This window comes from Pan troglodytes, chromosome 11 (genome assembly GCF_028858775.2).
Source record: "Pan troglodytes isolate AG18354 chromosome 11, NHGRI_mPanTro3-v2.0_pri, whole genome shotgun sequence".
Taxonomy (NCBI): Eukaryota; Metazoa; Chordata; class Mammalia; order Primates; family Hominidae; genus Pan; species Pan troglodytes.
The window spans coordinates 8,405,894-8,427,634 of record NC_072409.2 but is presented as its reverse complement, the minus strand read 5'-3'; the positions used below and the strand labels follow the sequence as shown (position 1 = coordinate 8,427,634).

General features: G+C 45.4%; 1 protein-coding gene across 27 annotated transcripts in view; it reads right to left on the bottom strand.

Moving 5' to 3' along the window:
- Nucleotides 1-21,741, bottom strand: part of FNBP1 (formin binding protein 1) — a 167,811-nt gene that overhangs the window by 140,704 nt on the left and 5,366 nt on the right. For 17 of the 27 annotated variants that reach the window (XM_016961841.4, XM_054658465.2, XM_016961844.4 and 14 more), the window contains exon 1: nt 16,213-16,513. The exons of 5 other annotated variants lie outside the window; for them this stretch is intronic. In XM_016961841.4, coding sequence (XP_016817330.1) covers nt 16,213-16,236 — 24 coding nt within the window. In that variant the 5' untranslated portion in view covers nt 16,237-16,513. Of the gene's footprint in view, nt 1-16,212; nt 16,541-21,741 lie in introns of those variants that run through there. 5 more of the 27 variants (XM_054658469.2, XM_016961857.4, XM_016961859.4 and 2 more) reach the window with 3 other exon arrangements.

Genomic DNA, 21,741 nt, shown 5'->3' with positions numbered 1-21,741 from the left:
GGTAACATGGCAAAACCCTGTCTCTAACAAAAAACAAAACACAAAAATTAGATGGGCGTGGTGCTCACACCTGTAGTCCCAGCTACTTGTGAGGCTGAGGTGGAAAGATGGCTTGAGCCCAGGAGGTGGAGGTTAGAGTGAGCCAAGACTGCACCACTGCACTCCAGCCTGGGCAACAGAGCCAGACCCTGTCTCAAAAAAAAAAAGTTTTGTCTTTTGTTTTATATTCCTCAAAACAACACTTCTGAAGTAGATTGGCATGGCTCATATTTCAAGGAAGAGGAAATGAAATTTGGGGGGGAAATGGCAAAACCATATCTTACTAAAGGAAATTGCAATGAAATGTACCCTTTTGTGACTCAGTGGTTATGTGGTTATGACAATAATGTAAAAACCCTGAGATTTTATGAAAAATGACAGAATCACCATATTCAAAGTGTATGATCATGTGACAAGAACCTTAGAAAAAACTGTTTATGGAGTTTGCATTATGAAGACATTAAGCCATCATGAAGTCTTAATGTCTTCACATCAGAGCTTTTTGGTTTGCTATTTTCTCATTTTCAGATAAAAAAGTATAAAACTCTTTGAATGTTCCTCAACTTTTAAATTTCATATTCTAAGCATTTCTTCAAAGAGGCAATGATTTCATTTTATCTTTAAACTAGAATAAAAGGATACATGGTAGCTTTGTCCTTGAATAAATGAAGAAGGGGTAGTGTTAATACTATCTATTACAACTTCTAAGGATATTGTTCCAGTTACTATTGTTGTATAATAAATCACTCCCAAAACTTGATGGGAAACAACCATTTTATTATGGGTCAGGAATTTGGACAGGGACAACTTTTCTCTGCTCCATCATTGCTGAGGCCTCAGCTGGGAAGGCTTACAGGCTGGGGGGACCCAACTGCTGGGCGTTAGAATCATCTGGAAGCCCTTCACTCATATGGCTGGCAGCTAAGTATGACTGTTGGTTGAGACCTCGACTGAGCTGTCAACATGAACCTCTATGGTTGGCTTCTCCGTATGTCTCTCTATGTGTGCTGTTTGGGCTTCCTAACAATATGGTGACTGGGTTTTAAAAGTAAGTATCCTAAAAGAGCAAGGAAAAAACGCACGGCATATTTGTGATTCTGCTTCAGAAATCATTAAAAAAAAAATAGGGTCTCATTGTGTTGCTCAGGGTAGTCTCAAACTCGTGTGTTCGAACAATCATCCCCCTCACCTCTACCCCCACCTGGGCCTCCCAGAAAAACCAGGATTCCAGGTATGGGCCACCATGCCTGGGGGCATTGCTTTAACCATACTCTATTGGTCAAGGCTGTCACACAGATCTGCCTAGATTCAAATGAAAGTGGTATAAGTCCCCTCTCACCCACTCAGTGGGAGGAGTCTTGGGGTCACATTATAAGATGAGCAATGTGGGATGGGCAATATTGTCGTGGACATCTTTCCAAAATATAATCTGTCCCACATGTGAAGTATCTCTAAGAAAGATAAAGAGGAAAGTTAAACAATATCAGGTACAACAGAAATCTCAGTCAACAAGGTGTGAACTGAGTAATTCTAAACTTTCTCTTTTTATCTCCATGTCAAAATAAGCACATGGGCAGCTTTCAAAGGAAAAGCCTACACTATTAGTCTGTCTTCAAAAGCCTATTAGAATGATGTGTGATATTAACTTCTGATTACTACCAAAAATTGAATGCCCATCAGTGGACATTTATTTTTTTTCCACTTATGACTTGGTACATTAGTTCTACTTCTAAGCCTATCAGAACTTCCAGCTCCACTTATTATGTTGTTATAACAATTTGCAAACCAATCAACTCTTAACAGTCTATACCCCTCCCAGTCTAAAACACGGTTTCACACAATGGTTCTCAGTGAGGTAAACACTTTGGCAAACACAGTGCAGAGTTACTGTCCAAAAGGGCAACACGTTATGACAGCTATGCTAGGTAACAGAGTTCTAAAGTTAAATAAAGTGCTTGGAGGAATTTAACTCTGCCAAGAGCTTAGCATTTTACCAACTTAATTCTAGCTTTCTGGTTATCCAAATTTATATCTCCAGCCTGGATCTCTTCCCTGGGCTCCAGATGCATATACTAAGCTATCAACGCAATATTAGATAATTAGTTATATAACAGGCATCTTGTAAAATGTCTAGCACTACACTTCTGTTCTTCTCCCTATCAAGCTCAATCCTACTGTTCTCCATCTCATTCCCTTGTTTCTGTCCATAGCATTTATCATTATCTGATACACTGTAAATACAGATTACATATAAGCAAAACATTTTTTACTATTTGGTTAACTGCCATTTTCCCTTTGCCTAGAACAATGCTTGGCACATAAGTAGTTTAAAATATTGTTCTTTCTCTTTTTTTTTTCTGAAACAGGGTCTTGCTCTGTCGCCCAGCCTGGAGTGCAGTGGTGCAGTCACCACTCACTGTAGCCTCAACTTCCTGAGCTCAAGCGATCCTCCCAACTCAGCCACCACATCTGGCTAATTTTTTGCAGAGATGGAGTTTCACCATGTTGCTCAGGCTGGTCTCAAACTCCTGGGCTCAACCGATCCACCCATCTTGGCCTCCCAAAGTGCTAAAATTAGAGGCATGAGCCAGCATGCTCAGCCCTATAATCTTTTTCAAATGAATTAATGAATGATGACTTATCTGGGTACCTGAATAAGTCATTACTAGAAAACCATAGAGAACAAAGAGTACCTTAAAATGATGATAATGTTTGTCAGTAGCTGACTGGGTAAGGAAGTAGAATATTGCTAGATTTTAGATTTGCTATAAAGAATAAAAATGAGCAAAAACTGAGAATGCTTGAGAAGGAATCAAAATGTTAAACAGTGCTACCTAAGCCACATCAAAACTACCTAGAAGAGCTTTTAAAATGACAGATTCTTATAAATGGCCAAGTGCAGCGGCTCACACCTGTAATCCCAGCACTTTCGGAGGCCAAGGCAGGGGGATCGCTTGGACTCAGGAGTTCAAGACCAGCCTGGGTGACATAGCGAGACACCATCTCTACAAAAAATGCAAAAATCAGCCTGGTGTGGTGTTGCAGGCCTGTAGTCCCAGCTACTTGGGAAGTTGAGGTAGGAGGATTGCTTGAGCCCAGGAGGTCAAGGTTGCAGTGAGCCTTGATTGAGCCACTGTACTCCAGCCTGGGTGATGGAGTACAAACAAACAAAAATTACAGATTCTTATACATAAAAAAACTACAGATTTCTCAGACTTGCCAATTTGGGGAATGCTAGAAAGTGATGAGATAATAAATATCCAGCATTCAATCTGGGTACCTGAATATAATCTCAGGCATGAAAGATTGAATAGAGATTGGAATTAAAAAGACCTAAACAGGGCCAGGCACACTGGCTCATGCCTGTAATCCCAGCACTTTGGGAGGCCAAGGTGGGTGGATCACTTGAGGTCAGGGGTTCAAGACCAGCCTGGCTAACATGGTGAAACCCCACCTCTACTAAAAATACAAAAATTAGCTGGGCGTGGTGGGGCACACCTGTAATCCCAGCTACTCAGGAGGCTGAGGCAGGAGAATCTCTTGAAACTGGGAGCCGGAGGTTGCAGTGAGCCGAGATCGCGCCATTGCACTCCAGCCTGGGTGACAGAGCAAGACTCCGTCTCCAAAAAAAAAAAAAAAATCTAAACATAACTAACTGTGCTATAGTCTGCCTAAAGAAAGAATGGATTAACAGGAAAGGAATCACCTACACAGCATCTATAAAACAGACTCTATTCTAACTGTAACGTAGACTGTCCTCCAGAGGAGGCAGATGCCTAGGGCTCCCATTGTCATCAGCCATTACACTCATCCAATCCTATTTTCATTTTATGCTCTCCAAGAAATGCTATAAAGAATTTAGCTTTCCACCCAGATTAGCCTACAGGGAGAGAACGTACGGATCAGCCAACATGAATATCCAGTCTGCTTATGAATATACTTCTCACTATAAGTTTAAAATTCATTCTGGTTTATTCAACAGGCTTGGGAATTAGGTTAGCATGAGTCACCTCCAGGCATACTGAAAATAAGAAATTTGCTAGCTTAAAAGAGCTGGGGAACAAACCCTGATAACCCTAACAAGGTTGTATCATCTGAGCAGAGACAGAGAGGACAAGAATAAAGTGCTGGTAGGTTTAGGTTTTGCACCCAGCTGGTGGAAAAAAGGACCTGTGGCCGATATTTGATTTACCCCACAAGCCAGAGCAGGGAACATGCCTCCCCCTTGAACATCTTGAAGTGGGAGGAGGCAGAGGGTGGCTCCTAGGCCTTCTTTGTTCACTACGAGGCCTTCCCTTGAATGTCCAAGGCTCCCCAGCAATCCATTTTAACCTAATTCCACCCACATATAAACAGGTTGAGAAATGCAATACATAGAAAGGCTCTCTACTGAAACCCACTCCAGTAATCCAGTCAGCCAATCGGCCCAGTGTGGCCTGCAGCTACCGAGCTCCTCTCCATCCTTCTCCACACTGAAAACTGGCACCACAGGTACCTGCTTTCAGCAGTTCAAGGGTATTTCCCATGCTCTCAAGGTGAGGCCATAGTCCTCGCATGGTTTTTAGCTACAGTCTGCCTCTTCAGGCTCTTATTACAACTCTATCACCTGCTCATCATTTGAGAGCTCCGTGCCCTCCATGACCCTTTGGACATACCATTTCCTCCTTCTTTTCCTGGAAGGCTTTGTCCAGATCCCCTCCACCCTTCTGACCACCCCACTTCACCTGTAAAACTTACTAGTCCTTCAGGACTCCACTTGGATGCCATTTCCCCACCTGAGTTACACTCCTGTACACATTTCCATGGAGTTACCCTACCTTAGTCCTTATTACACAATAATTTATTTCCTTTCTTTCTTCCTTCCTTCCTTCTTTCTTTCTTTCTTTTTCTTTTTTTTTTTTTTTAGAGGGAGTCTCGCTCTGTTGCCCAGGCTGGAGTGCAGTGGCACAATCTCAGTTCACTGCAACATCCACCTCCTAGATTCAAGCGATTCTCCTGCCTCAGCCTCCTGAGTAGCTGGGATTACAGGCGAGCGCCATCATGCCTGGCTAAGTTTTTTGTATTTTTAATAGAGATAGGATTTCACCATGTTGGTCAGGCTGGTCTCAAACTCCTGACCTCATGATCTGCCCGCCTCGGCCTTCCAAAGTGCTGGTATTACAGGAGTGAGCCACTGTGCCTGGCCTGATGAAATTTTTACAATTTTGTTTGGTTTCCTTTTATGTACAAAGTTATAAACATTGAGCACTACCACCACCACTCCTCTTGCCAAAAACGGCCGTAACAAGAACTAAACCTCTCCTAGGATGACAGGGAGACTTCACACGTACACCTTACTTTTGAAACTGAACAATGTAAATAGCCTATTTTTAAGGATAAGTTAAAATAAACTTTTTTTTTTTTTTTTTTTTTCAGACAAGGTCTTGCTCTGTCACCCAGGCTGGAGTGCAATGGCACAAATACAGCTCACTGCAGCCAGCCTCGAACTCCTGGTCTGAAGTGATCCTCCCATCTCAGCTTCCCAAGTAGCTGGGACTACAGGCATGCACCACTATGCCCAGGTAATTTTTTAATTTTTAGTAGAGATGGGATCTCAGTATGTTACCCAGGCTGGTCTTGAACGCCTGAGCTCAAGCTATCCTCCTGCCTTGGCCTCCCCAAATGCTGGGATTACAGGTATGAGCCACCGTGCCTGGCCAATAAGTAAAATGTGAATTTTAAAAGTCAGTCATGGTGAAGAATATATTTTACATACACATATACACTTATGAAATCTAAATGTCCTTGCCCAAACATTTCCAGAAATTTCCATATCTGTTCCAATGCAAATACTTCTAAACCTCTTCATTATCTCTGCCAAGAAAAAATCAATCCCAAACTAAGCTGATAGGCAGAATAATTCATTAGATGTTTCAAGCAGCAAATATCCAGCTTTTTAGGTGGGGAAATCATGTGACTTCAGTGGAACTTTTTTTTTTTTAAAGTGGTAATAATAGCCAAAGAAAATTATTTCCCCCTAGAAAAAACTTAAATCTTAAGAAGGCCCAAGTATACTGCTAAAAATTAGTATGATTAGTGTTTTGGAGTGGATTTTATTTTTCTTCAAGGAGGAAAAGATAAATATGCTATTAATATGACCTCCTAAAATCCAGATTTCCTGTCCAAAGCAACGATTTCCAGGCATTTTCCAAATATTAGGTTTATTGTATTGTTAACATGTACACCAAATTTTAAATCAGAAGGCTAGGACAGAAAATAGCTCATTTTTCATGAATCCTGCTTACCGCAGGAGAGTTCTACAGTTTGTTCCCAGGGACCAGAGTTTTTTTCATTAACCTTCCCCATGATTATAATAATTTGTATTTACCTATCACCTTTCATCCAACAACCTCAAAGTACTTTACGAACAATCTCTCATCTTTATGCCTTCTTGTCAAGAGAAATACCATGCTTTATAGATTGGGAAAGCGAGGAACAGAGATGCAAGGACTTGCCCGATACTAATAAATATTAGATTAGGCAAGCAAGGCAACCCAGGCTGAGCCCTCCAGCACTGCCTCACTCAACTGGGAGCACCCACACCGTTTGTCCCCAGAGCCTGTCTGGTCTTTAAATGGATTTCAGGAACCCATTCTCAATTTTGGCTGTGCAAATAGAAGTACAAGGGGAGTAGATTCCTTTACAGGTCCCAAGTTTTCTTCTGCTATAGATAATAGAGAAAGTGTTTCGTTTCTTGTTCCTGAAGACTCAAAACTTTAAAACCCTGAATGTCGGCCAGGCATGGTGGCTCACGCCTGTAATCCCAGCACTTTGGGAGGCCGAGGCCGGTGATCACTTGAGGTCAAGAGTTCAAGTCCAGCCTGGGCAACATAGGAAGACCCCCCCGCCTCTACAAAAAAAACTTTTTAAAAAAAGTTAGCCAGGCTGGGCTGGGCACGGTGGCTCACGCCTGTAATCACAGAATTTTGGGAGGCTGAGGCAGGCGGATCACGAGGTCAGAAGATCGAGACCAGCCTGGCTAACACGGTGACGAACATGGTAACCCCGCCTCTACTAAAAATACAAAAAAAAAAAAATTAGCCAGGCATGGTGGCGGGTGCCTGTAGTCCCAGCTACTCGGGAGGCTGAGGCAGGAGAATGGCATGAACCTGGGAGGCGGAGCTTGCAGTGAGCAGAGATTGCGCCACTGCACTCCAGCCTGGGTGACAGAACAAGACTCTGTCTCAAAAAAAAAAAAAAGTTAGGCCAGCTGCGGTGGCTCACACCTGTAATCCCAGCACTTTGGGAGGCCAAGGCAGGTGGATCACGAGGTCAGGAGATCGAGACCATCCTGGCTAATGCTGTGAAACCCCATCTCTACTAAAAATACAGAAAGTTAGCCGGGCAAACGCCTGTACTCCCAGCTACTCGGGAGGTTGAAGCAGGAGAATCGCTTGAACTCGGGAGGCGGAGATTGCAGTGAGCTGAGATCACACCACTGCACTCCAGCCTGGGCGACAGAGCGAGACTCCATCTCAAAAAAAAAAAAAAAACAAGTTGGTCAGGCGTGGTAGTGTACACCTGTGGTCCCAGCTAATCAGGAGGCTGAGGCGAAAGGCTCATTTGGGCCCAGGAGATTGAGGCTGCAGTGAGCCATGTTTGTGCCACTGCACTCCAGCCTGGTCAACAGAGTGAGACTCTGTATTCCTCCTTGTTCTTTCTCAATTTCCTTAAAAATAGTTTTCGCCAAGACATACTTCTGTTGGGCAAATTCAGAAACTTGATACTACTCCTACTAATTAATATCCACGCAAATTAATTTATTCAAATTAGAAAAGAGAAACAATAACTGGCTTTGAAAGAATTAGGAGATTACTAGACATCCATGAAGCATCTGCTTGAATACGAGCTTCATTCATGACTGTTTCTGCTGGCTCTGCAGCATTTAGTGGTGTGAGTCATTGATTCTCAGTGATTCTCAATATGAATAACATCAACTGTTTTATAAAGCAAAATCTACGGCAGTGATGGGGAAATATGAGTGAGTGGTGGGGATAAAGGGAACTGTGCACTACTAACACAGAAGATCCAGTTTTTGGCCAAGTGGCTAATGCCTGTAATCCCAGCTCTTTGGGAGGCCAAGGTGGAAGGATCACTTGAGCCCAGGAGTTCAAGGCCAGCCTGGGCAGCATAGAGAGACCCCGTCTCTACAAAAAAATACAAAAATTAGCAGAGTGTGGTGACATGTGCCTGTAATCCCAGCTACTTGGGAGGCTGAGGCAGGAGAATCACTTGAACCCAAGAGGCAGAGGTTGCAGTGAGTCGAGATCGTGCCACTGCACTCCAGCCTGGGCAACATGGAGAAGTGGCAAAAAATGACTCGCTGCCCAGCTGCAAGGACTGTGGCTAGCATGCAGCCTCCTTTAGGGTCCACCTCATCTTTTGAGTCGAGGGCATCTCTTCTTGTAGCACCCCCAGCCAATGACTAAGCAAGCTGGCAGCCAAGGCCATCCTCTTCTTGGGACGACCTCTGGCCAATGATAAAGGAAGGCAGAGATACAGAGGCCGAGCCATTTCTGCCAGAGGATTCTTGTGTCTGCTCTGGAGCTCCCCATTGGCCTGGTGGGGACTCTGTCAGGTCTGCATCGTGATCTGATGGCTTCCACTCTTTCCCCTTCACAGGTGTTACTCCCCAATAAAACTGTACTAATGACTCCATCTAAGCATCTTCTTCCAGGATATTGGCACAAATGGTATTTACCTTGCTGGATTCTTGTAACAAATAAACAAGATGATGGATGTAAACACTTTGCCCAGCACCTGGGGCATAGTAGGCACTCAATAAATGGCAGTGATGATAACAATCATTCAAGACTTTAAGATAATAGGGAGGTCAGGCACGGTGGCTCACGCCTGTAATCCCAGCACTTTGGGAGGCCAAGGCGGGTGGATCACCTGAGGTCAGGAGTTTGAGACCAGCCTGGCCAACATGGTGAAATCCCATTTCTACTAAAAACACAAAATTAGCCAGGCGTGGTGGCACACGCCTGTAATCCCAGCTACTCAGGAGGCTGAGGCAGGAGAATCGCTTGAACCCGGGAGGTGGAGGTTGCAGTGAGCTGAGATCGTGCCATTGCACTCCAGCCTGGGCGACAAGAGCAAAACTCCATCTCAAAAAACAAACAAACAAAAACTTACATACCCCCAAATTACTCTCTAATATAATACACATATTTGGCCTCTTATCATTAAAAAAAAAAGTTTTTTAACTAAACACATTACTAGGCTCAAGCTAGTATGAGTGTACAAGTAACACAGGAAACAAATATTCCTTTATAAACACTAATTCCAGAAGACTTCACACCCACATTCTAAAATCTAATTAGATTAATTTCCCAGGGCATTCATGTATTCTTAGTAGCTTTCAATTTTTAAGTGTCAAAATAAAGCCTTATTTTTAAATGTGGGTGGTGTTGATGAAACAAGTATGAGTAATACTTGCAGGAAACATAATATTAGCTTTAGCTGCTTAGCGGGTGATACTTGAATAGTCCTTCAAAGAAGCACTTTCCATGTCTCACCAATGTAAAGCATGAGTTGTAATGTGTTCACATAGTAAGTATAGACACTTATAAAACTCTTTTACGTGCTTAAAGTACAGTTTTGCCTACCAAAATGGCAATTTACACAAATTTTCAGGATTCTGTCTAATGTACAAAGTGAGGGCAACAAAACTGATATCTAAATATCAACTGCAAAATCTCCAGGCCTCCCACGGTTTGTTTTCTTTTAATATCCACTAAACAGAAAAGACATGTGCAAAATTTGTTCTCATGGAGAAGTAAGGATGGCAAAACTAAGTTGATTTTGTTTCTCTTCTGAAGCAGTTCTGCCCTACCCACCATGGTTCAGGGAGTATTATCTCCCCTGTTGGTCTTGCCATGTTCATCCCAAACAGAAATCTCTGAAGGGTTAAGAAAAAGGAGCAGTAGGCCGGGCGCAGTGGCTCACGCCTGTAATCCCAACACTTTGGGAGGCCGAGGCAGGCGGATCACAAGGTCAGGAGATCGAGACCATCCTGGCTAACAAGGTGAAACCCCGTCTCTACTAAAAATACAAAAAATTAGCCGGGCGCGGTGGCAGGCGCCTGTAGTCCTAGCTACTCGGGAGGCTGAGGCGGGAAAATGGTGTGAACCCGGGAGGCCGAGCTTGCAGTGAGCTGAAATCGCGCCACTGCACTCCAGCCTGGGCAACACAGCGAGACTCCGTCTCAAAAAAAAAAAAAACAAAAGAAAAAGGAGCAGTAGAGGCCAGGCATGGTGGCTCACACCTGTAATCCCAGCACTTTGGAAGGCAGAGGCGGGCGGATCACTTGAGGTCAGGAGTTTGAGACCAGCCTGGTCAACGTGGTGACACCCCATCTCTAGTATGAAAAATACAAAAATTGGCGGGGCATGGTGGTGGGGGCCTGCAGCTACTCAGGAGGCTGAGGCACGAGAATCACTTGAACCTGGGAGGCAGAGGTTGCAGTGAGCCGAGATCGCGCCACTGCACGCCAGCCTGGGTGACTGAGCAAAACTCCATCTCGAAAAAGGAAAAAGAAAAAAGAAAAAAGAGCAGTAGAAGAGCTAGGGACGATTGTTAACAGGGTTCTCCAATTTAGCATTCAAGGGCAGTAAGAAGAGGTAATAATTCTCCAATACCTGGAACTGTTAATAATTTGTTACTTTAAGATTAAAAAACTAGTTGAAAATTTCGACACACTAGGGAAAAAAATTCAACACACTATAAAGTGTTCTTATATAAACATATGTACACATATCATGCCTAAGTAGAATGAACAACAGAGAAGGGATAATTTTTCAAACCCTACTTTAAAGGCAAAAAAGGTACTTAGACTGTGTGTATTTGGGGGCAGAAAGGATATGGAAAATCTCTGTACCTTCTCAATTTTGCTATGAACCGAAACTGCTCTAAAAAATAGTCTATTTTCCAAAAAGATACCTAAAATTATATATATTTTTTACAACTGCCGAAGTGCAGAAAGGTGTTATAATTATCTTCCCATTATTTTTAAAAAGCAAATGTTAAAACAAAAGAAAAAAAGGGATTTATTCATTTATCCAATAAATATTTATTGAACTCCTACACAGAGTCAGGCATTGTTCCCAGTACAGTTGGTAGACAATCCTCACACGGCTGCCTCTTGAAAGTGCACACCACGATCAGGGTCAACATATTCAACAGTTGAATGTACATTATATGCCTAGCATGGTTCTAAAAATCACGGGTAAAAAAAATTACATACAATCGGCCGGGCGCGGTGGCTCACGCCTGTAATCCCAGCACTATGGGAGGCCGACGTGGGCAGATCACGAGGTCAGGAGATCGAGACCATCCTGGCTAACACAGTGAAACCCCGTCTCTACTAAAAATACAAAAAAATTAGCCGGGCGTGGTGGCGGGCGCCTGGAGTCCCAGCTACTCCGGAGGCTGAGGCAGGAGAATGGCGTCAACCCGGGAGACGGAGCTTGCAGTGAGCCGAGATCGTGCCACTCACTGCACTCCAGGCTGGGCGACAGAGTGAGACTCTGTCTCAAAAAAAAAAAAAAATTACATACAATCAACACAGGTGGCTCTTTTTTTTTTTTTTTTTTTTTGAGACAGAGTCGCTCTGTAGCCCAGGGCGGAGTGCAATGGCGCCATCTCGGCTCACTGCAACCTCCGCCTCCCGGGTTCAAGCGATTCTCCGCCTCAGCCTCCCAAGTAGCTGGGATTACCTGCGTGGACCACCACGCCCGGCTAATTTTTGTATTTTTAGTAGAGATGGGGTTTCACCATCTTGGTCAGGCTGTTCTCAAACTCCTGATGTCGTGATCTGCCCGCCTCGGCCTCCCAAAGTTCTGGGATTACAGGCGTCAGCCACCCACCGCGCCCAGCCCACAGGTAGCTTCTTACTATGCTAACCAATATGCATTATTCAGGTTTCTCTGTTCTCTTTCTTGTACATACTTCATTTCTCATTAGCACCAGAGCAAATAAATAAAGATGACAGAGAGGATACTAGGAGGCAGCAAAACCAGGTTCTGTCACTGAATAATTTGTTAGCTGCAAAGAGAATAATTACGAGGAAGGCTTAATTTTCCAATGGATTTATTCATACTTCACACTAATGAGCAAGCTAATAAAAAGCTGAACTAACACTTCAGTAACCTGTCACTTCCCTCAGTAAGTAGGCAAGAAAAAAAAAAAACATTCAAATGTAAGCAACTCTTGCTTTGCCATTTCTCCAACAACCAGCCACAACTTCAACAAGTCAGTGAACATATTTACCTTACTAACACTGCCTTTTTAACAAGTCTTGAGTAAATGTATTTTGGTTAATTTTACATACAAACATTTTTCTTTTGACTCTGATGTTACAAGCTAGAGGTAAAACCTACTTTCTATGCTTCCACGTAGATATCTTTCAATGTATATAATGTAACTTACAACAGATTCAGACTGGTGTCTTGTGCACACCATAGTTGTTCAATAAAAATTTTGAAAATTGATTAAAAGGCAATGTTATGAAGAGCTATGTTATGAAGAGCTGTAAACTATTTTATTATAACCCAATCACTTCAAAATGGCCATGTAAGCCTGGGCGAGGTAGCTCACACCTGTAATCCCAGCACTTTGGGAGGCCGAGGCGGGCAGATCACTTGAGATCAGCAGTTCGAGACCAGCCTGGCCAACATGGTGAAACCCCATCTCTACTAAAAATAGAAAAAATTAGCCAGGTGTGATAATGCACACCTGTAGTCCCAGCTACTCAGGAGGCTAAGGCAAGAGAATCACTAGAACCTGGGAAGTGAAAGTTGCAGTGAGCCAAGATCGTGACAGTGCACTCCAGCCTGGGCAACAAGAGCGAAGCTTTGTCTCAAAAAAAAAAAAAAGAAAGTTTATTTCTATGGAGGGGTTAAAGAAAAAGTAAAAAAGAAAGAGGAAGAGAAAGGTTTTACTCCCTCTACAAAGCAGGATGTGGCTTAGGAGCAGGTCTTCAGTGTAAAATGCACGTTAGAAACCTGTAGTTTCTAAAAGCCTGTATTGATTTTAACCTGAAGTCCTAAAATGTATGTAAAATCTGATAGTATTTGTGAAGGTCCCTGAAAGCTGCAACCACCTGTTACAAATAATTCATGGCAACCCAAACCATAGCTCTTTCTCCATCTAGAAGAATAATTCTGCCAAGTTCGGCTTGAGCGCCCCATCATTATCTCATTATACATGTGCATGATTCCAAAGCCACCATTCAAGGAAAACCCTTAATCACTGCCCTCCGCTGGGCTACCCAATGTACCGCACATCACCAAGTCTCTGACCACCGGAGAAACTGGGGTTTACTTTTCATAATCCTTCATTATTCTAGTTTTTTTAAATCTCAAAAGCTACTAAGCCTTATACATCTTTGCATTTCACCTGAAAACTTAGATTTTGCATTTCTCTTAGTAGCACAATCATGTGTTCATTCCTTTTCCTATATTAAACTGTAAGCTACTCAAAGGCAAATGCTGGTACTCATAAGAATGTCTTTTTTAACGTCAAGCGTGGTGGCTCACGCCTGCGATCCCAACACTTTGGGAAGCTGAGGCAGGCGGATTACCTGACTTCAGGAGTTTGAGACCAGCCTGGCCAACACGGCGAAACCCTGTCTCTACTAAATACACAAAAAATTTAGCTGGGCATGGTGGCAGGCGCGTGTAGTCCCAGCTACTTGGGAGGCTGAGGCAGGAGAATCGTTTGAACCTGGGAGGCAGAGGCTGCAGTGAGCCGAGATCACGCCACTGCACGCCAGCCTGGGCAGGCAACAGAGCAAGACTCCGTCTCAGAAAGAAAAAAAAAAAAAGAATGTCTTTTTAAAAACTCCTCATTGCCATACACTTGCATATATAGAACTGTTAACTGATTCATTCTTCCTCATAAAATTGTCAAGTGAAAAAATTACAAATAGTTCACATCCTTCTTTAAAACTATTTTCCAATTATTTTTATTGTAGAAAATGTCAAATATATATACTAGAAAGAATAGTGTAATGAATACTTCTGTACTCAGCATTTGGCTTCAATAATGGCCAACTCTGTCTCACTATCTCCCATCTACTAACAACCCAAATTATTGTGAAGCAAATCTAAGATTTCATATCATTAATATTTGTATATATTCCAGTTCCCATTTATTATTTTTTTCTTTTTTCTTTTCTTTTTCTTTTTTTTTTTTTTTAAGAGGAGGCCTCTCCAGATATTCCCCAAGCTGTTCTTGAACTCCTGGGCCCAAAAGATCCTCCCGACTCGGCCTCCCAAGGTGCTGGCAATACAGGCCTGAGCCACTGCGCCCGGCCTCTCTCATTTATTTTCAATCACTCCTAACCCTGCCTTCCTTCCCACTTCTCCACCCTCAAAAAGAAATGTACAGAATAATGCAGGCAATTGCCGCTGTTTTAGCAGTTTTGCTCATAGCCACTGCCTCTCTTTGGAATTATATTCTATCCCATTCACCAACATCACTGAACTGTCCACCAAGGTACTGTGTTCGGTCCCTATTTCACTCAGAAATATATTGTACATTTTCCCTCCATAATTCCATCCACCTGTCTGAACAAGTGAAAAAAAAATTGTGCCACAATTTCTACTGTCTTGACAAAGATTACTTCTGATTTGCTTCCCCACCCCAGATAAGCTAAAGAGAGCTAAAGGGAGTGGAAGGATTAGAAGAGGAAAGAAACTTCAATACGGTACTCAAAGTGGTAGATTTTGCCTAAACTGGTGTGTGCAAATATTTTAAACTATTTTATTTTCAAAATGGATACTTGTAAACATCAGCGGAAATTTTGTCATGAATCCCTTTTAGGCAGAAGATGTTTATAAAATGAATTATCTTAATTTAAGGGAGCTATTGCCCTCAGGATTTTGGTAATAACAACTGTAGCTGCTTCTGTACCTAACAAATGGTTATGTAAAAACAATTAAAGCAAAAGAAAACAAAACAAAAACAAGGGAGGATGTGCTCTGTTTCTGTAATTGCTCTAACCTTGTTTTATTTTGACATGAGATTTCTTGGCCTCATCTCAGATAGCAACACCACCCTACACTTTCTCCTCCACACCCTTTGCAAATAGAATTCCAAAAGGTAGTGCAGGCACTTCAGAGTTCATCCTGGGAAATGGCTCATCTTGAGGGCATTTCAGTGCAGTAACTGAGATTTCGTCTACTCCTTCCCGGGCCGCTGCACTGCCCATCCCCTGCCCAGTGATTTCCCCACGAATCCGGGGACGGCAGGAAAAGAGCTCCATCCACAGCCAGCCCCTCGCCTTTCCGGGGACGGCCCTCAGCCCTGAGGGCTGCCCGTTTACCGTGCGCATCCCCCGGCCAAGCATCCCCGCGAGGCGCCCCTCACCGCCAACTTTCCCCACTGGAAACTCTTCTCCGAGCAACCGTTAAAGATCATTGACCCCGCGAACGCCTCTTCCTGAGGTAGATCACGTAAGATCTCTCCCTAACTCCCACTTTCCCCTCCAGACCAGACGTCGCAGTGCCCACATCCCACTCAGGATTGAGCTACCCCGAAAGAACAAGTGCGCCCGGAGCCGCCACGGGCCAGAAGTCCTCGCCTCCAGAGCGAAGACCGCACTCTCGCCCCAGCACCCCAAAACCCGACCCCCGGCGCTCGCCCCGGCCGCCCCGCCCCCGGGGAAGTGCCCGATCCGCCAGCGCCTCCGCGGAGCCAGGACAGAACTCGCGGCCGGGGCGCCCCGAGACCCAACGCAGCGCCGCGCAGCCGGGGCCTCCACGCCCCCACGCCCGGTCCCGGCCCTCTCCGGGCATCCGCGGCTCGCCCCGGGGGATTAGGGCTCGGCCCGACACACACCGTCCGCTCCGGGGCGCCGGGGACAGGGAGGCCCGCCCGCGCCGTTCCTCAGGCCGCCGGGGACCCGCACCAACTCCCCTCGCCCCCGAAGGACAAGCCGGCCCGCACCTCCTGCTCGGGCCAAGGCCGACGAGGGGGATTGGAACCCCACCTCCTCCCCAGGCCGCGAGGACCCCGACCAGCGCGCCCTCGCCTCCGCCCGGCAGCGCGGCCCGCGCCCCCTCTCCAGGCCGCGGGGAAACGCAGCGCGCGCCCCGCATCTGCCCGCTGGCCCAGCCCCTCACTCACCCAGAGCTCGGTGCCCCAGCTCATGGTGCAGGGGACGCGAAGGGGCGCTCCGCGCGGCGGGCGCGGCTCTCTGGTGCCCCTCCCCGGCGATCCCTTTGCCCCCCGAGATCCCCGCGACGGCGGAAAGCCCGGAGTCCGCGCGGCCTCCTACGGCTCGCAGCTCCTCGCCCGGGGTCTCCTCGGCGGCTCCTCCTCCCCGCCGCTCCACAGCAAAATGGCCCGAGGAAGCAGCAGCCGCGGCCGCCGCAGCGCCCGCCCGCCCTACACCCGGAGAGCGGGGGAGGGGCGGGAGGGGAGGGGCGGGGCGCGGGGGCGGGGCCGGTCTGACAGCTCGCGCACGCGCGCCCGCCCCACCCCGGCCCGGCCCCCTCCCCCGGGCTCCCCTGGCCGGGTCGGCGTCGCCCTGGGGTCCGGAAGGACGCGGAGGGAGGTGTGAGGGACGGCGGGACCCGGATCCCTAGGACTCCCCCAGCCAATCTGGTAATGACTTCTTAGTGACCACTGTCTGCTCGCAGTACTAGCGCTTGCCTTGGAACGCGGCAGGCCCTGGGATCACCGATGCTCCGCCGCGGTCTGAGATCGCTCCCCTGCGCGTAGCGCCGCTCTGGATTTAAGGACAATACTTTCCCCTGGCAGCCATGCGCGCCGAGCAGAGTCAGCCCGGGAGGCTCTTTTCCCACCGCCCGAGGGAAGCCCGAGAGTCCCGCAGGCTGGCACGGTGGGAGTGGGGCGGTGGTAACTGCGCGCTGTGCGAATAGAGACGTCGAGGCAAGTGCAACGGCCTCGAGTGGCTAGGGAAAGAATCCAGGGGCGTGCACCCAGTGATTTCCAATCTCTGAAACCAGTGATTTCCACCTTGTTCAGCCAAGAAACTCTCAGGCGTGAAATCACGTTACCGCCTAGTGGGTAAAAGCAAAGGCGTGGGGTACACAGATAACTTGTTTGGTTCAAATCCAGCCTCCCGCACGTGCTGGCCGGGCGGAGGCGGACAATTGCTCCACCTCTGGAAGCGCAGAGCGCAGTCCACCAGATGGAGGCAAATAACGCGTCCATCTCACTGCCCGGCGGTGAGGATCAGGGGTGAGCCAAGGCCTAAGGTTGGTAAACCCAGCGCTCATTTTATCAGCAGACGGAATCCCTCTCTATATATCCAAAGGTCTGCACAAATGTTCCTGACAAGCTATGGAAAATGTTTGGAATTCCAACTCCTGAATCACTAGCCCTTTCCCCACAGCTTATCTTTCTCCCTCGGTTAATGCTACTACTGGATCCTTCTCTGAGTAACCGTGCGACTCCCAACATGGGCCCCCAGTTAAAAAATATTTTACGATAATGTATTTCTCCAATCCTACCTCACCATTTTCAACCTGCTTATCATTCTCCTCCATTAAAAGGTGGAGCTAACCCGGGTCTGGTGGCTCACGCCTGTAATCCCAGCACATCAGGAGGCCCAGGCGGGAGGATGGCTGGAGGCCAGGAATTTGAGACCAGCCTGGGCAACATCGCAAGACCCTGTCTCTACAAAAAGAAAAAAAAAAAGTTAGCTGGGCATGGTGGCATGCACCTGTGGTCCCAGCTACTTGGGAGGCTGAGACAGGAGGATCGCTTGAGCCTAGAAGGTTGAAGTTGCAGTGAGCCATGATGGTGCCATTGCCCTCCAGCTTGAGCAACAGAGCAAGACCCTGTCTCAAAAATATTAACAATAATGAATTAAAGCCGGGCATGGTGGCTCATGCCTGTAATCCCAACACTTTGGGAGGCAGAAGTGAGTGGATCATCTGAGGTCAGGAGTTTGAGAGCAGCCTAGCCAACATGGAGAAACCCCGTCTCTACTAAAAACACAAAAGTTAGCTGGGCGTGGTGACAGGGCGCCTGTAATCCCAGCTACTCAGGAGGCTGAGGCAAGAGAATCGCTTGAACCCGGGAGGCAGAAGTTGGAGTGAGCCAAGATTGTGCCACTGCACTCCAGCCTGGGTGACAGAGCGAGACTCTGTCTCAAAAAATAAAATAAAATGAATAATAAATTAAGAGGTAGAGCTACAAAACAAAAAACAAAAAACAAAACCTCTTGCAGATAAACCTCCAACTCTACTTCCTTTGTTGGGCAGTTATAATAAATTTAAGTTGTCAAAACTGTTTTGGTCTGGCTTTTTTCAGTTACAACCCTCCCTTCCTGCCCACCCCCATTCTTGTGTCTGTATAAATATTTTGCTCTCAGTTACCAGGTCTGAGTTCTCTTTCCTCCAGAGACTGCTAGATATATAACAATGAGAACGGCCAGCTACCTATCTCCTAAGGCATATTAATAGCCAGAGTGAGTTGGAGGGGGAAATTCAAACAATGCTGCACAGTTTAGTCTGCTAAAATTTGGAAATGATACATACAATGCAGGTTTATCTAACAAGACATTGCCTCAGTAATCACCTTCCTGCCAGGGCTTGACATTTTAGTCAAATACAATGATCTAATCTTGACCAAGTTCTTGGAGACTTCTCAAAAACAGTGACCACTTGTGAAAATACTCTAATCAAGAAGTAAAACAACCTGCTGCTTTAAAGAGGAGAAAGAGGAAGAGGAAGGGACAGCAGAAGAAAAAAAGAGACCACATGAAGATGAAACTTTTTAAGACGAGTAAGCAGGAGATTGTTAGTTATAGGAAGGAACCCATTAAAAGCTGCCGCAGAACTCTATGGATGTGAGTTAATTATACAACACTGCAAATATCTTTAACTTCATTAAGCTTTGGCAGTAACTGGAAAATGCTTGAAAGTGTCAGAATCTTCAAAAAATAAAGGAGAGAGACACCAATGATCATGAAGCCATGAGATAAAATGAAATAAGCCAGCAGAAAAAAGGCTAAAATATAGCACAGCATTTTTTAGGAAGAACTAAATCCATTTCAGTTTCCCTTCAGAGCAGGAGGAAGTGATTCTAAGACAAGGAAGTATCCCCATTAACAAACTACTGTGACCTGACCTACTTAGGAATCAGTTTTCACCAGGGGTACTCTAAACTCTATGTAAACGCTGATATTATCTAGGGGGTTAATCTGGGTTGCATATACTGGTTTCACCTCTCAGCAAAATCTAGGGAACACTGATTTACAAAATTATGATCTTGGTGTGATATTACAAAATATATATTTGGTCTTCAACCTTGTTTCCTGAAGTATAGCTCCTAAAATCCTTAAAAACCCCAAAATAATGTATTTTTATATACTAATGAGATGACTGATGGCTGACAGTCCCTAAGTATTAGTACCTCAAGATGGGACTGGTCACCATAAAGACCATAAAGATTAGAGGTGTGGGACTTTTATCTGCACCCACACTGTCACTCCAACCTCCGGGGACTGGGGAGAGGCGCTGAAAGTTAAGTTGTTCAGTAATGGTCAATAGCTTAATCAATCATGACTACATAAAATAAAGCCTCTATTAAAACTCCAAAAAACAAAGTTCTGAGAACTTCCAGATAGCTAAACACATAAAAGTCCCTAGAGAGTTGGCCGGACGTGGTGGCTCACGCCTGTAATCCCAGCACTTTGGGAGGCAGAGGCAGGCAGATCACCTGAGGTCAGGAGTTTGAGACCAGCCTAGCCAACATAGTGAAAACCCTGTCTCTACTAAAAATACAAAAAAAAAAAAAAAAAAAAAATTAGCCCAGTGTGGTCGTGGGTGCCTGTAATCCCAGCTGCTTGGGAGACTGAGGCAAGAGAATCGCTTGAACCCAGGAGGCGGAGGGTGCGGTGAGCTGAGATCGCGCCACTGCACTCCAGCCACTGTACTCCGGCAACAGAGTGAGACTTCATCTCAAAAAAAAAAAAAAAAAAAGTTCCTAGAGGGTGGCATGCCCAGAGAGGGCACAGAAGTTCCACTCTCCTTCCCCCGTACTCCATATATCTCTTCATCTATATCCTTTATAATAAACATGTTTCCCTAGGTTCTGTGAGGCACTGTAACAAATTAAACCCAAAAAGGAGGACTTGAGATTTCTGATTTATAAACAGTTCGTCAAAAAGACAGATCACATAACCTAAAACTTAAGATTGACACCTACTTGGGGTGGGGGGCAGTCTTGAGGACCAAGCCCTCAACTTGTGATATCTGACACTATCTCCAGGTATATGGTGGCTGAGGCAGGTGAAGTGCGAGGCTGCAGTGGGCCGTGATTGCACCATTAGACTATGGCCAGGGTGACAGCAAGACCCAGTCTCTAAAAAAAAATAAAAATTAAAAAAACACTAAATTAAAGGACACTCAGCTGATGTCCACTACAAAATTAATTACTTGGTTGGTGGTGGGAAGAAATCCCAACACATTTGGTCACAAAAGTCCCCTATGTTAATTATTAAGTAAAAAACAAAACAGCTGGGCGCAGTGGTTCACACCTGTAATCCCAGCACTTTGGGAGGCCGAGGAGGATGGATCATGAGGTCAGGAGTTCGAGACCAGCCTGGCCAACATAGTGAAACTCTGTCTCTACTAAAAATACAAAAATTAGCTGGGCATGGTGGCGCACGCCTGTAGTCCCAGCTACTCGGGAGGCTATGGCAGGAGAATCGCGTGAACCTGGGAGGTGGAGGTTGTGGTGATCCAAGATCGCACCACTGCACTCCAGCCTGGGCAACAGAGCGAGACTCCATCTCGAAAACAAAAACAAAAACAAAAAACCCTGTAAGTTTATGTTTTTTTTTTTTCCTACTCTCAGTGGGGGACTCAAACATGTTCCACTGAATAATCTGATCACATGGACAGTATTAGCAATGAAATAAGGTATCCGGTCAAACAGAACAGAGACCCTGTATAGGTGGCTGTGTAGTTAGAGGCAAACAATTGTATCAGGGCTTTTTGGCAATTCTAACCCTGCTTGCAACTAATAAACATCTAATTCAGGATCTTAGGTGGACAGATATTTATATAGTTGTAGATAGATATGAGATTTTAAAGCAGATAGGGTTTTGAAATTGTTAAATTGGGATCCCAGTGTTCCACTACTTATTAGTTGTGTGGCCTTCTGCAAGTTACATTATCTGAGCTTCAGTTTACTCATTGAGAAGACAGGGATCTTGGCCAGACGCAGTGGCTCACGCCTGTAATCCCAGCACTTTAGGAGGCCGAGGCAGGCGGATCGCTTGAGCCCAGGAGTTCAAGACCAGCCTGGGCAACATAGCAAAAACCCATGTCTACTAAAAATACAAAAAAATTAGGTGTGGTGGTGTGCCTGTAATCCCAGCTACTCAGGAGGCTGAGGCAGGAGAATCGCTTGAACCCAGGAGGCAGAGGTTACAGTGAGCCGCGATCGCACCACTTCATTCCAGCCTGGCGACAGAGCAAGACTCCATCTCAAAAAAAAAAAAAAAAAAAAAAAAAAAAGACAGGGATCTCATAGGTTGTCATTAGTCTGAAATGAACGAACTGGGGTTAAGTACAGTCTTTGGTGTTAGCCAGATTTGGATAGTTCTGTCCAGACAGCTATAGAGAGCTTTGGCTGAATTACTTTCCTTCTCTAAGCCTCAGTTTCCTTTTTTTT